General features: G+C 41.6%; 1 protein-coding gene across 3 annotated transcripts in view; it reads left to right on the top strand.

The window, feature by feature from the left end:
* Window positions 1-876: 876 nt before the first annotated feature.
* cntn1a (contactin 1a) overlaps window positions 877-15,451 on the top strand; it is a 65,347-nt gene continuing 50,772 nt past the window's right edge. Inside the window, exon 1 of one of the 3 annotated variants that reach the window (XM_077568323.1) lies at window positions 877-1,023. Coding sequence is in view for 1 of the 3 variants with exons in the window: in XM_077568322.1 (XP_077424448.1) it covers window positions 7,417-7,438 (22 nt within the window). In the remaining 2 variants the exon portion in view is untranslated. Of the gene's footprint in view, window positions 1,024-1,090; window positions 1,181-7,384; window positions 7,439-15,451 lie in introns of those variants that run through there. The other 2 variants (XM_077568326.1, XM_077568322.1) reach the window with 2 other exon arrangements.

The following is a 15,451-nucleotide window of genomic DNA, read 5'->3' as shown; positions in this document are numbered from 1 at the left end:
CATACAGTAGCTTTATTGGATTATTTATTAGGGCAGAAGGAATCTCTCACCCCCCTTTGGTCTTGGAAACAGCAAAACTGAAGCAATCTAATTTTAGAATGGATGGTAACATATTTCACTGCGGGTAGATGTCAGAAGCAGGAAGTGGAAAAAAACAAGTAGCACAAACAGGAAGTGAGAAAGAGATAAAAGGTGACGCACAGGTGAGCTGAAAAAAAAAGGTGAAAACAGAAAGCATCTCTTGGGGAACTGGTACGAGCGTGCTTGGGAGTCTTTGGACGTCAAAGCTAAGTGCTATCTGTCAGCTGACGCTAAAATCAAAGCAAATGAACCATGAATTGACATAGACAGTTTATTATAGTAACTTCAATTAGAGTTGTTGACTTACTAAACATTGACTTGCAGTCTTTTAAGCATTCACTACAACAACTTCACAAATTTGACCAAACAAGTGTAGTGTAAGCATATCTTTAGCTTACTGATAAAATTACACACAAAATAATTTACAGTATAAGAAAAATATATTTTTAGTTTCTATTAAATTTTTTATTAAAAAATGATTCGCAAGAGAGCTCAATCATTGGCATGTGAAAATAAGCATAAAAGCCTACCGAACGACTGAAATTAAGCGTTGTTGCTTTGTTGTTGTTGTTGTTTTTTTGCCTCCCAAATTTAGCCTTTGCGATTCAAAAATGACATTTCATACATTGGGAAGCACCAAAACCTGATGAGGTAAATGATAAGGTTCAAATGTGATATCGAGTCGACGTGTTAGTTCATTTATTTTTTGCTCTCGTGCTCATTCATAACAACGCGTTTGGCTCCCTCTAGTGGTGCGCGCGATCACTGCACCTCCCTCCCAATCCACTGGGGACATCCTGGACCCGCTCTCTCTCCCTGTTTACGTGTCAGTTTCTTCCTCAGCTTCTTCCCGAGTGGCCGGCGTCGCGGTACCGGAGCAGATGTGAGCGCGGTTGTGAGGGACGACACGGACCCACGCACAAGACTCGCCCTCCGCGGAAGGTAAGGCTGGTGCTTGGCATGCGGGTGACACATTCTGGGTTTCCAGGGAATGTTGACATCTTGGAGGCTGCCGGTATATGATGGTGGCGGGTTGAGTGTTGTTTACATGTCAGCGGGGATGGAGACTGCACGCTGTCCCTCCGCAATGCAGAATACAGTAAGATAAAATCGAATCGTGTATTTGTCAGTGGCAGCGGCGGTGCTATATTCCTATTGCGTGTTTGTATGGCGTGGTGGTGGTGCTGATGATGCACGCGCATCCTTGCGTGCACTCGACATAGTGACGTGTGTTACTATGCACACAACACACCTTGCTTTAAAGTAGCCTACCCCTGACTGGGCCACAAAGCTCCTTATTAGCATGGAGAGACAGTAACTACGATGCAAATGATGCAGGGATCATGTGAGGTAATGGCTCATGGTTGGAATGCAGGTGAAGGTGTCTAAGGGCGCGTCCTGTGCGTGATTTTGGTGATGTACTGTTGCAGAATGTTATTAGAAATCTGTCGGTAATGCTTATTATGAGGGTTTGAGTGATTTTTCATTGAACAAAATGTGTTTTGTTGTTGACAGTGAGAGCGCTTTCCGGTATTTTTAATGATAATGTTTCTAAATAAGGTATTAGGAGCACTTTATTTTTTTAATGTACAACGTCACCCAACTTATTTGTTTTTTGATATACAGTACAAGCCATCTTTGGGCCTGGTGACAGCGTCAGATAGATAACATTTGAAAATGTTACTTACAAAAAGGTTTGAAGCTATTTATTGCCCTATTCTTGTCCAACTAAACAAAACTAAGAGAATTACACATTGTGTAGTTAAAACAATCACAGAGCTTAGCCTTTAGCCTGCTATCTTAAGACTAATGCTAACAGGCAACGATTAGTATCAATGTGTCTATGTTAGAGCCCTTTTCGCGACAGATATTGGAACACAAACAGTTCAGAAACTCGTTGATAGACAATATTTATTAATAACTGGCACGGGTAGCAAGATAAAAACGTTTTTCGCTTGAAGGAGGAAATCTTCAAGTTTTCTGCTGCCGTTGCTAAATTCAATGTGTTCAATGCAGATTTTGGATTGACTTCAAAGCGTTTGGCAAAAAATACAGTTTTGATGTATGCTGTGTAACCAAGGGCTCGCATATTGAACTTGGAAATATAAGTTGGTTTTCATAACTTTGACAGCCATTGAGATATGACGTAACGTTAACGTAACCTGTATTTTTCCTCTTCACCAACGGGTTCCTCCGGATTACTTTAGACATTTTATTTGATTTGATTTTGGGGGGGAACTGAAATTGAAGAACATCTCAGTAACACACTCAATTTTCGTTTTCAGCTCAAGTCAGCGGTAGCCAATCACCACCCAGAAATACCCTGCGGCTTACTGTTGACAAACATTGTCTAAAAGTCGACACAGTATGTGACTTTTTTTCAGGTTTTACAGAGCCTTTTGTCTAAAATAATAAATGAAAAACCAAAATGTGGTGTACTGTCAGAAAAGATTGCATGGCCGCCTGTCAGGTGGAGCACTTTATGAATGTTGCAAGTAGGACCGCCGCTAATGCATCCTCGCCTGTGTATTGAGCCCCCTCACCCCCCACCCCCAACCCCGAGGACAGACCCTCTCCATCATGTTAGGTGAAAGAAAAATTTAGCCCTCTCCAAAAGTAGGTTAAACTCCCGCATGCGAACATCTCTTTGAAAGTGAACTGCGGTGCGTTGAATTTTGTAATAAGTTTGCTCGCCCGCCCACAATGCCGGCACGCATGCCTGCGCGCTGGCTGCGGGCTCCCGATGCATTATGAGGACGCGGCTCTCCTCATCCTCTTTTACTGTCACAACAAATGACTCGACACAAGTGATCTTTTTAAAGGCTCCCGTTGCATCTGTCGTGCGGGGGGCCGGGGGTGGCCTTGCGTTCAACAGCGAATGGCTTTTTACTCTTCTCTTGACATCAAGACATGTCCTTTGCGTTTTTGACATTTTCATGTTAGCAAGCAGTAGTGCACAAAACAGAAATCTGGATGTTTACCATGCCAGATGAAGGCAGGCCCAGAGTCATTTCAGGTGATTGGATGGCTTTCCAGATGTCCTTGTGATCCCCGGCATGTGAATTAAAGCTGTAGCTCAACAAAGATTGTTCATGTGATGTCTAACTGATGGGCGATGTCGGCATCTGGAAGGGCTTGCCAGAGTTTGTTGTCGTGAATACTCAACCTTGATAGCGATGCTGTGTCACTGAGGTAAATAGTGCGACATCCAAACTGTCAGACCCAGCGTGTCTCGCCAATGAATGAAAAAAAAGTAGAGCAGTATGACATCATAAGCATCCTGATGCCATATTAATGTTAGCTTATCCTGTTTTACCGAAGTACCAAAGGAAGGTCCGTGGGTCCGTTCCTGACGGACTCCCGTTTTTGATGACTGGCGGTAAAGTCCGTATCCCACTGAGGGGCAAACATTTGCGAGTGTTGGTGAAGGTGGTGAATGTGCACTCTTGTCAGGGATCATCAGGGTTTGCAAACGTTTGCTTAGAGTCTTAGTGGTCCTGTCTAAGGGAAATTTTCTCACAACACGAAAAGTACAGACGAACGTTAAACGAACATTGAACGAACCCTGACGAACGCTAATGTGAAATCAAAATTCGCTTACATCGCAAATGTTCGGCCTTCAGTGGGATATGGGCTTAATTTTGAAACTAATGGAATAAGTACAGACGGAAGCAATTTTCGGCCGTCGCAATGAGCCGTCACAAACCCAAAAAGTAAAGACGAGGGGCATTGTGGGGACAATACAGTAATAGTATAAACATGTATATTTTTTTCATGTAAAGTTGTCCAAACTGTTTCTAAATGAAAAAAATGGTGCGCCATGCTGTTACCCTTGTAAAGATGTTTTTTTTTTATTTATTTTTTTTATTTTACTAACGGTCGTAAAATAGTGGTGTTGAAATTTAATCTAGCGATGAAGGAAGCGCAAATAAAATAACTACGAATCTCTGCAACAGTATCTTCTTAGAAGTAAATATTGAGGAAGTTGGAACTCATCTCAACTCCATCGTTGTTTTTTCTGTCTTATTTTAACTGATGCGTTCAGTGCTCTGTGATTTTCAAAGTCTTCATCCCACCGACGAGAGCGGAACCAAACAACAGAAATAGAGTACCACTGGCTCTATGGCTCGTACCCTGTGCTGTAAAGTAGTAGTCTATGGAATCCCATTTGTATGAATGCACATTAATGGTTGCTCATGGTTGAATGTCTTCATGTGTCAAGTCCTGTGATTGACATCTCACTTTGGGGGGCTGAACGAAAGGCTGCTAAAAAGGTCATGCTTAGGATCATATTTTCATATTGGAACTCGAATGTCTGACTCTGTTCCAGGAGGGTTTAAGTTTTCTCATTCATTTCAGGTCATTTCATTCTCAGGGCATTGAATTGATTGCAGCTGGACCGTTTTGGTTATCCTAGAAGACATTCCACCTGTCATCAGTTCATGCAACAGGCTAGTTAGAACACCACGAGCCGACCTCTTAGGCTAGTGCCTCTAACGTCTTCTAAGACCAGAGGTGTCAAATCCAGGTCTAGAAAGTAAAATCCCTGCCACAGTTTAGCTATGGTTTGTTTTTTTGGACCTGGATTTGACACCTATGTCTCTGACAACTGGACTAGTCCAGTTGCAATCGATTCAATACCATGGGAATTTTCAACTCAACAATTTAGGGTCTATTTTGTGGAGTTTTGTGCTTGCCCCAGACTGGTTACTCTTTCTTGCCCAAGAATGGGACTATAAATTTTGACAATTGGAGGCAAAGGAGAAAAGCTGATGCTGAGACATTTTGTTTTGAATTTTGTTTAGATTGTGAAATTGAATTTGAGTTTTTGGCCCATATTTTTCCTACAAACCTGACATTGAATGGAGTTGTTTGAAGGTCCACTGCTGCCAATCAGTGGAGCCTCATAATTTGATTGGAACTGCTCGACTGAACGCAGAAAGCGCTGCTGATGCCGAGCGGGGAGAAACAGCACTGTCAAACTGCAGCTTGATTACGCCAACTGTCCTTAACGCTTGTACAAATGTCTCATTCTGTCTTTACGCTCTTGCTAGCTATCCCCACCCCACCCCCTCCCTTTTTTGCTGGCCCTGCAGTTGACAAATGAACAATCAATAGCGAGATGCACTAATGGTACAGTTGTGAGGCGGAGACACGACATGACGTCTTGGACTGCAAACAAACAGACAGACAGACAGCGCTCTCCTCTGTTCATGCCTGAGGAGGAGAAGTCCCCATTTGCACTTTATCTTGTCTGCTGCCTGCTTTCTGCATGCATACGATGCTGAATAGACTGTGTGAGTTAAGTCATTAAAAATTGATCTACTGAACTGTTTATCCCTTTTGATGCAAATCCACCTAATCTATATAAAGCTGTTATCCTGCTAACAATATAACGTCACAGAGAAAACTCTTCTTTACTGGACTATTTGACATTAACACCTTGCAATAATGCATAACCTCACTCTCTGATGACTGTGATACCATGTGCTGATTTTGCATTTCTGTCGGCCATTGCGGTTGGGTTCTCCTCTCTACTCTATAGGGGGGTTTGGGGGCTGCTTTTAACGGCAGATTTTATATGATTACTCATGCAGTCACACTGAGTCAAAGCTGCTCAGCTCTGATTGAGCTCATCTGTAGTCTAATTCTTTAGCTTATGTTTTTATGATAAACCTTGATAAGTGTTCATTTTTGGTGTGGTTCTGACAAAAAAAAAATGAGCATAGTGGAAAGTATTTATAGTTTGGGACGTGATACCGCAGCTATTCTCGTTTCGTCTATTTTTAGGATTAAGGATGCTTGACAAATATGTTCTGCAGTTGACACGACTACCATCAAACCTCATAACATCACGTACGTTCGTAATGACATGTTTTAGTTAAAGCGTTCTTTTGAAGCATTCAAGGGTACATTACAAAACGCACGTTACAATGAATACAACTTTGTAGACAGGCAAACGTACCAGAAAAGAAAGAATGAGCCAAACAATTGCTACTGGTCATGAACTAACTAGACAAGTTTCAGGAGATACGATCCAAGGCTTTCTCATGGAAGAGAGTACCAGATGATAAAATCCCACAGAAGTCAAAAGGATTATGAAGTTTCTAGAAAAAAATATCTTGACATCTAGTCAAATTGGACAGACCTTGAAAGCATACTAAAAAAAAATAGCAGAACTGATCAAACTGAACGATATACGGACTACAAAATGCCATCAGGGGTTACAAGGCTTAACTACCCATAGAATGAGTACAATTTGTGGTAGCATTGAGCTGTCTCAAAGGTGTCTGTATAAAACCCAACACTTAAAATAGAATTTCAATAAGAAACGAAAAGGTACCTAAGATGGTGTCCAGGGGAATGTCATCATCTGGACTAGTGACTTGGACTGTCCCGATGCTTTGGAATGTGTCAAGCCTGATTGGTATTGCACACAAAGAAGTAATTTCAGCTTTGACCCGTGTTGGCACTGTGTTTATTGATGATTTTGAGAAGAATCTTCTCTGCTATTCTTCTCACAGTCACTGTCCTGACAAGATCAAAGATAAAGACAAGCATGTCTGTGGCATTATCCGCATGGGATGATACAGACTTTTATCAAAGAAAATCCATTTACCGTCACTATCTTTTTCTCCACCCTTCCTCTGTGATTCATATTGTTGTTTGTTGATCTTTCAAAGTGATTCCAAATATCATTCGGAATCCGATTCGCTCCATTTCCATGAAGTTAATGTATACCAGAGAAGCGGGCGGATTGAGGCTACAGCCAATAATTTTCCCATTTCCCCCGTTTTAGACTTACCATTGTTATCTTTTGGAAATAAAGCTCTTATTACCACTAATGTGTGCCACTTACGCAATATTGAATATATTTGAGTTGGCTTCAGCGCAGCATTAGTGCCTGCATTTGTTTGTTTGTTAACATGTCAAATTTTGCAATCTCGTCCTGAGCTATTTGCGCATCAAACAGCCCGCTGTATTTTACTGGTTGCACATCAGAGACTTTTGTTTAGTGCTGTGATGAATTTTATAATCTTAATATGTTCTCTGCTTAGGTTTTTACATAATTATGTAATCGCAAGTTTCTGAATGGGGAATGAAACGATGAAATGAAGTCTTCTCACGCAAGTCATGTTTGTTTTTTAAAGCGCAGTCAGATTCATGTGTTCTCTACAGAGTCAAACAAATCTGTAAGCTATTTTGGTCCACTGAAGAGGACTTGTGCAATATTGTGCAACAGAAAACCCAGTCATTGATTTAGGCTGAGATTTGATCTGCAGTATTTCAGGGCTGAAAAACAGACTCAAAGGATACATCCACTCACAGTTTTGCATGTACAGTATCATTCAGACAGGTAAGTGAACACGACCCAATGTTAACACGTGAGTTTGACATGCTACCAATGAATGTTTCTGGTATTTGCTTGTCATGTTGGATAATTGGAATATTACCTGCCTTGTTTTGTCACTGGAAAGCATCAATGTCAATTATTTGTGGCAAGTACCATGCATCGGGAAATGGGCATTAGTGAAGTCATCTCACAAAGCTGTATAGATGATTATAGTGTAAGACATCATTTCCATATAAAAGACATTATTTAGCCTCATTTCAAAGATTAGATCACCGCTGCATCCTTCAGCATTGATATTGCCAGTAATCTGCTGCATTGTTTTCCGCTTAATCCTCTTCACTCTGCGTTCATTGCGGGATTGTGGAAGCTTACCGTTTGTTCGGATGCTCGCGCCGCTATCTCTTTTTAGTGCCTGGGATAAAGAACAAGAAGGATGGCGTTCCGGGCTGCCCAATTAGATAGAGAAGCCTCATTGGGCCCGGGCCACTCCCAGGGCCTTTGAACGCGGCCTGTTGCTATGGTGCTAAGAGCATTCGTGGCAGACAGGAGCACAAAACGTCTTGCTGCTTGATCAGCATTCAAGACTGCCGGGCAAAATAATGCTTCCTATTATTTCTCATGTGTAGCAAACATGAACCTGTTTGTTTCACTGTAGGACAAGATGAGTCTTCTCCATTTGAAAGCATCACAAACTCAATTTGTTGAAAGACCAAAGGAAGTCAAAGGGGATTCTGAGTCTCATCAGAAACGTCCTTGGTGAAAAGCACTCGCCTTCTTTATACCGGTTGACCCTGAACCCTCAGGCAACGGATATTTATGTGTGAGAATTTACGGATGAAGGGCTCATGGAGGACGTGGCCCGAAAAGGCGAAGGCTTCCTCCTGGCACGTGAAGCGCATGCGGAGGAGGCTGACCTCCTGGGAAACGCCATTATACATTTAGGGGCGTTCTATTTTCCCTTTCTCAGGACAGCTGGACGGCTAAATTGTTTGCGGATCAATAGTTTAGCTTCTTCGCGGTTCAACAGAGTGAGTGAAGTGCATTTAAAGCATAGAAATCCCATTACGCTTGGCAGCGATGGGGAACAAGGCACTGCAAGTGCTGCTGCTATGCCCATTACTCCATCTGCCTGTTGGTTTACCTGCATTGTCTCAATCAGGACCACCCATCGCACATCTTACATTCACCGTCAAAGACAGCTTTTCTTTGAATCATTTTACGGCATTCACTCAATAAGATTAAATTGGATTTTAAAAAAAAATCAAGTTGATGGTACACTGGGTGGTAAAAGGAAGAGGATCCCCGTCATTGCCTTGGCAACCACATACAAAAGCCTCCACTGGTCGATAATATTGGTGGACAAGCTTAAACCAACACTTTATGTTAGGGCCACTGGTTGTCCTTTTTGTTACTGTTCAAAGGTATTTGCGGTGCTTGTTCACAATGGGGTATTAAAGGAAGTTTCCCCGATACATTGAAAATCAGTTGTCAATTGGTCTAGGTTGAGCTAGACATGAACCAAGTCGGCACTGGCTGAGAAGTTGGCTACAGCCTGATCTGGTTGCCGGCCACTCACATTTGAGCTCATTTCCACAATTAACCTTTTCCAAGACGAATTAAATATCTTGTTGAATATGTGGAATACAAACTGCTTTGATGCGGCTCATAGCTGCGTCTGTGTCTTCACATTTCAACTACCAAGGCAACAGCAAAAATATGAATGAACTTCAGAATCTCTCTCCATTTACTCTAGTTCACAAACATTCACAACAGTGGGGCAAATGAGTATTTAGGCCTGATATGAACTGGTTTAAGCCGGCGTAGTGTTACTGATGGTAACCGTTCTTACTTTGGTCCCAGCTCTCTGCAGGTCATTCGCCAGGTCAGTCACGCGTAGCTATGGATTTCTGGATTTTTTTGCTGATTGTACTTACGGTCATTTTGAGCTCACAAGATAAGATCTTGCGTGGAATTCCAGACCAGCTCTTGGTTGTTTGTAGGTGACCAAATACTTATATTTACATATTTTAAAATCCTCCGATATGATTCCCGGCATTACTTACTGCATCCTTTTGTTTCTGACAATGTCAGTTACGTATATGACTCTCCTGTACTTTCACAACAGTAGAGGATGGAGAGTGCTCCTTAGTGTGTGTTGTTCTTCTCTACTACTTTAGGTAAAGTGTGCTCACTTTTTCATTAAATCATCCATTCTGCGCTGTAATTTCCGGAACACTCTTCTCACTAAAGGATTTTCACTCTCGGGATCGATCTAAAGTTAAGAGTGCTGTGTCATGCTGATCGCAAGCTAACACTGCCTATTATGACTCGGCCTGATTCAACAGTTGGGTTTTTTTTTCAGTTTGGCTCTCTGCCTCCGTCAAAGAGGGTAAACAGAGAAGGGAAAGGGAGTTTGGTGTAACAAAACATTTGGAGCTCTTCCTTCATTCCATCAATCAGTGTAACCACAAATAAAAGCCGTGGCTGGTACGAGGTCTCAGCTGTGGGCAGCCGATGTCCTTCCCTGGCGCTAACGCTGTACCGTATTTGTTTTGCTGGTCAGCCTCAGAGCTTCTGGCCCTTTCGGACGGATCTCAAGCAAAGAGAGCATTACTGAGGCCTTTATTGAGCATTTGGTTTGGGTGAGTGAGACAAAACAGGTTGGGTTTCCCTTCGGATGCTCTCAAAGGATCTCCAATGAACGCTTTTGCTGCATGTCTAATGGTTGCTTGCAAAGAAGAAAGCGTAAGTAGCCCTCTTGATTGAGGGAAGTCTTTGTACCGGCCCTCGCACTTCAACTGGCAGGTCAACACGACGCTGTTTAGCTTGCGTGACGCTGTCGCCAGTGATGTAACCACCTGCGTCATGTTTTCGGGACAATGCATCAGCGCTAATAGCTTCTGACAAACTATGCCCAAATATGTCCCCGCACAAAAGTTGTCATTTTCAGTCACTGTATCATCTTTCAGCATGAAAACCGCAGCATTCCGTTCCGATGGATGGATGGACACACTCTGGCTGACTTATTCATGAGTCTTGTGGACTAATTGCGCTCCAGTTTTTTTCTCTCTCTCTTGGCTCTCACTTTGTAGCTGCAGGAGCTTTTGTTGCAATCTGTTAATTCATGCCGCCGACATTACAGCCTCACAGTTTTACTTAGCAACAGCACATTTGGCCCCTGAGAAAAGGAGTTCGTGGAGGGCAGCAGGCATCCTGTTCTTGATTAAAGATCTTACTTTTTCTCGTTATTTGAGGGGCCAGGAAATGGTTAAAAAGAGCGGTAAGGGTATTGGAGTTAGGGTGTCTACGGATTTAGACAATGGAACCCTCTCAATGTCTCTGTTTTGTTCTTACATTCAGCGTTACAAACACGTGTCTTAGCCGCTGTTTGAAGAGTTGACAGCGGCTTGTGAGATGCCGGTGAATATGATGCTCCCTGCCACACTATGGACAACCTCAAAGTTGTTACGCCCGATTACCTACTGTCAGGTTTAGTTGCGCATACCCTGTTTTTCTACAGCCAACTAAGTTTATCCTCTGCACAACACTTCACACAATTTTGCGTGTCATTGTTGTGCTCATTACTGGCTGTCTAGACTAAAAGAGGAGCCGGCAAACATCGATTTCCTGAGAGAAGGAAATCATCTTTCATAGTGTCTGAAAACGTTCCAATCACCGGCTATTAGATTGCTCAATAAAAGAAAAATTCTACAAGCAAACGTGTTTTCCCATTGCTGCCGCTTCATTAGGTACACCCCTATAATCGAATGGGGCCCATCACAAGAGTTGAATAGAAATAATAGTGCTAACTTCAGAGACCATAATCTAACATTATGGTAATATTTTAGTCCAGCTAAAGTGTTAGCAGGATTACACAAATTTTACTTAATCAGGCTTGGGGGATGGGCTAAGGAAGAACCCATTCAATTTGGATGCAGCTCAGGCTTAATGTAAACATTTCTACTCATTTGTTAGCATTACAGCGTAGGGGATTTTCAAAATTTTCTGTGTTCTCAATGCATAAATCTTAATGACGAATGCAGACATGCAAAAGAAGGGTTGTGATTTTTGTGCAGATCAAAATTTTTATTTTGCCTTAGCAAGTTTGTCATTTTATTTTTCTGTAAAAGCACAAAATTAACAAATCTGACTACCAAACTACTTTCAAAATTGGGTAGCAAAATTAGCTGTATGTTAACTAGCTAGTTCGAGCTAGCATTGGCAGATACTCAGGGATATTTTTCTTTATTTGTTCACTAAAACACAATCTATTTACATTCGCGCCTTTTTTTTCTGTCAAACCCAATTTTATAAATAATATAGAGACAGATTAACCGCCACTCGCATGCTAACTGTAGCATGCGAGTGGCTCGCCACCACACACGTTACGTGCGGGCCCTTGAAATGTGTCAGTGTTACAGTGGCCAGCGTCGCCAGATGGATTATTCATGAGGACCGTGCACTGGCAGGGAGCGCTGGAAAGGGCATCCAGAGGTGATTCCGACTCAGACTCTCACACACACGATTGTCACACACTGTCTCTTCAATACACTTGTGTTATCAGTAGCACACAGCTCCACTCATGCAGTGCATACACATGCATACACACGCTGGTTCTAGACCGAGTGAAGGACGCAGCGTCACAGAGCAACACATTCAACAGTCTTCTCAAAGACACACAAATACACACACATGAATACACAATAGATGGAAAGGGGCAGGGCCATGCTTTTGCTAATTCCCCTGTTACTGAGGACAACAACAACAGTGAAAGGGCGGTTAATGCCCGTTAGCGCTCTACAGGAGGCGGACTATTCGGGAATTGTTCTTTGATGCCAAAGCAATAATTGTTTAGATTTTAACCCCGGAGAACCCACGGGGTCAAATTTGGCCCCTATAAATTCTGCTACTCAAATAACAAAGACCTTTTTTTTTTCTTTTTCTTTTTTTTACAAATTTATCTTCAAAAGTCCAGAATGCCACTTCTGACCCCTGCATGGGGCCATCTAGTGGATGAATATTGCACTTACATGAGCCAGGGTGGTGGTGACAAGTTGGCTGGCAACATGCTGTTTTGTTGAGCTGGAAATCAATCCAAACAAAACCATCTTCTCAGCAAACCATCAGATGGTAAAATTGTGTATTTTTTGTTAATCTATTTCATATCATGTTGCAGAATGCCTAGGAGTATGTTTTATATATATATATATTTTGATAAATTAGCAACTCTGAGCTAGTTAAAAAAAACAAGGGTTAAAATTGAAAAAAACATATATTTTGGTGTTCAGTGAACTTATAGCAGTCATTTAATGTATAATTCATAATTTTCCAAAGAAGAAAAGGGTTCTTGGGTTCTCCAGGGTTAAAGTGGCCTTTTATATTTTGTCTATGTTTTTTTATGATTGAGCTTGTACTGAGTCATTGATGGTGTAGTTGTACTCGCCTGACGTCGGTGCAGGAAGTGCGAATAGAGTTTCCAGTGATTGTGTGAATAATGGGCTGTCTCTACAGGTAAATGTGGCCTGAGATTAATTGTTAACTCTTTTTCTTGTCATTTTTCTTGTGAATGACTTGTGAGACACGTTATACAAACACTCAAAATTCCTTATTGCTTGTTAGTCATGAGTACATTTCAAACTTTGTTTACTTATTATCTTTCATCAAAACCTTCGGGCTAGTATTTCTGCTGACCATGCAGACATAAATACACTACGTCGCCGCATAAAAGCCGTGAGTCACTACTGAGAGTAAAGCGGTCGCTGGAGCCACAGAAGATGCTTTTATCTGGTGCACTTTCAATTCAGGAAGATGTGTCTGAGCCTTTAAACTGCTTAGCACCAAAGTTGCGCAGCTGAAATGTCTGCGAGACAAATCTCTATCAGTAAAACCTTGCAAGTCTGTCAGCAGCGTTTCTTGATGTTAATCATGTCTACTTAATGACTCGGTTATGATGGCATGTTTAAATTATTGCCTGATGTGGAATTACTGTATGATATGATATCCTTTGGGGATCATTAGGGTAGAGTGGGTGGTAATGCATTGGCAAATTGACAAGATTCAACGTGGAAGAAAATATCTCTTTTTGTTCTATTCTATCAAAAAACAACTCATGGCCAACTGGAAGATATCCTGTGGGATTAACCTTGCATTTCTAGTTAGTTGTGAAATTGTATAGGACTTTTCTCCCAACTGTTCTGGTTTATATCATTTTTTTTAAAACAATTATGATTTTAAGATTGTAGAAAACACATTAAGATTATTTTTGTAAATCAATTATACTTGCATGTCACTTCCTGTATATGCATGTGAATTTAAAATGATGAGTGTTAGATTGTAAAACAAGTATCCGCTCAAAAGTATGAGGTTTAAAGTGATCAGTTCATGCCACTGATTGACAGCCTTCAGTCCGCCATCAGCAAGCTATTGTTGTCTCCTGCGGTAAGAGCATCCTGTCTGGCCGTAGACAATCAGTGACTTCCATTGTTGCTCCCAGGTCGTTAGAACCTCATTTGCTGGGAATTCAGAGTGCACCATCTTTGTATACAATGTCCTTTGGCCCTCATATATGCACAAGCATGCTCCCTTTTCAATTGTTCGGGCCTCTTTGATAACACAGAAGAAACTCACAAATATTGAACAGCAAGGGGAAGAGATAGAGACTGTTTGGTTTGTAAACATGAAGGGAAAACAAGTTGAAATGGTGTTTGGTAGATTATGTCTGTGGTGGCACAAGGTGGCCATGGTTCTTATCTAAGAACCTGAGACTCCTGATCGTTTGTTGAAAGAACACATTCTAAATGTGTTGAATGATTTTAATAAAGTTGGGTCCACATCTGTTGATCTTTATGTTCTTGACTAATTTCTTCCTGTAGTAATACCAAAAGTGACCCGTGAGGGGCGGAATGGTGCACATACACCATCAACAATGTCAGAAAAGACAAAGAAGAGGAGTAGTGGTAGTAGACAAAGACATTTCAGGCCACATATTAGTTGGTTTCAAAGACATGGGAGAGCTTAGCCAAACTAGAGGTTGACCACTCACGTAAGGATTTGCCATTGTAAATGTTTGCCCGTTTTTGTGTTGAGTTGTTGGGCTATTTAGAGAAATCACTCTAAATGTACCCCACAAAACAGGATAGTTGTTTAGGATAATCTTTTTGGAGACATCCGAAAATTGTCTATGTGGATTTGGTTTAAAAGAGAGGGGGGTGGAATGCTAAAATTCTCTCCGATTATCGGAATTTGAGTACGGTAATACTCTTCAGACATCAATCATCCAATCCACCAAACAAGAGTGAGTACCAATGTCGAAATAATCTCTTTGGCATAGAGAGATTTGGCTCATTTTACATGGGCCCAAGGCACAAGCTCAGCTGTGCTGCTCATCCTGATGCACCTTACAAATCCATTCCCTTACAAATGTAGCTTTATTTAAAAAGGGAATACGTAGGATTTATTATGCGATAAACTGCATTGGCAAGAAGCATTGCCACAACAGTGACATGATCTACCAGACACAAAGGTTTTGTGTCAAACTACTGCAGGTGAAATCAAAACACATTTGTCAACGGTGACATCTGTGTGCAGTGGCGGCGGCCTTAGAAGCGCAAATTAATGATCGGTATTTGCATTCTATTTTCAGTGATTGTGTGTGAGTGACTGACCTGGCTGGCCGTTGTGCTGTGACCCTGTTGGCTAATTAAGTGTCAAACTGTTTTCCACTCCCCCTACCAAAAAAACATAATAGCTGCATCTTAAGGCTCACATTTCTGCAGGGCAAGTCATGGTTTGACGCAGGGTGAGAGACTAGTTGCATCCTCAGTGACGGTGACATTTAATCAAACTGTGACTGTAGAAATAAGTCTTTAGTCAAGATTGTCTTCTCTGTATGAGATCTTCCCATTTTTCTTTCTTGAGAACAGCCATCTAATGATAGTGCTGCTAAGATGTTGAACAATGGCTTTAATAATGAGTCGGCTAATTATAGAACCTTGGCTCAATGCACAGCTTCAAGAA

Source organism: Vanacampus margaritifer, chromosome 6 (assembly GCF_051991255.1).
Source record: "Vanacampus margaritifer isolate UIUO_Vmar chromosome 6, RoL_Vmar_1.0, whole genome shotgun sequence".
In the NCBI taxonomy this organism is placed as follows: domain Eukaryota; kingdom Metazoa; phylum Chordata; class Actinopteri; order Syngnathiformes; family Syngnathidae; genus Vanacampus; species Vanacampus margaritifer.
The sequence above is the reverse complement of the archived record's forward strand: the minus strand, read 5'-3'. Positions and strand labels throughout refer to the sequence as shown.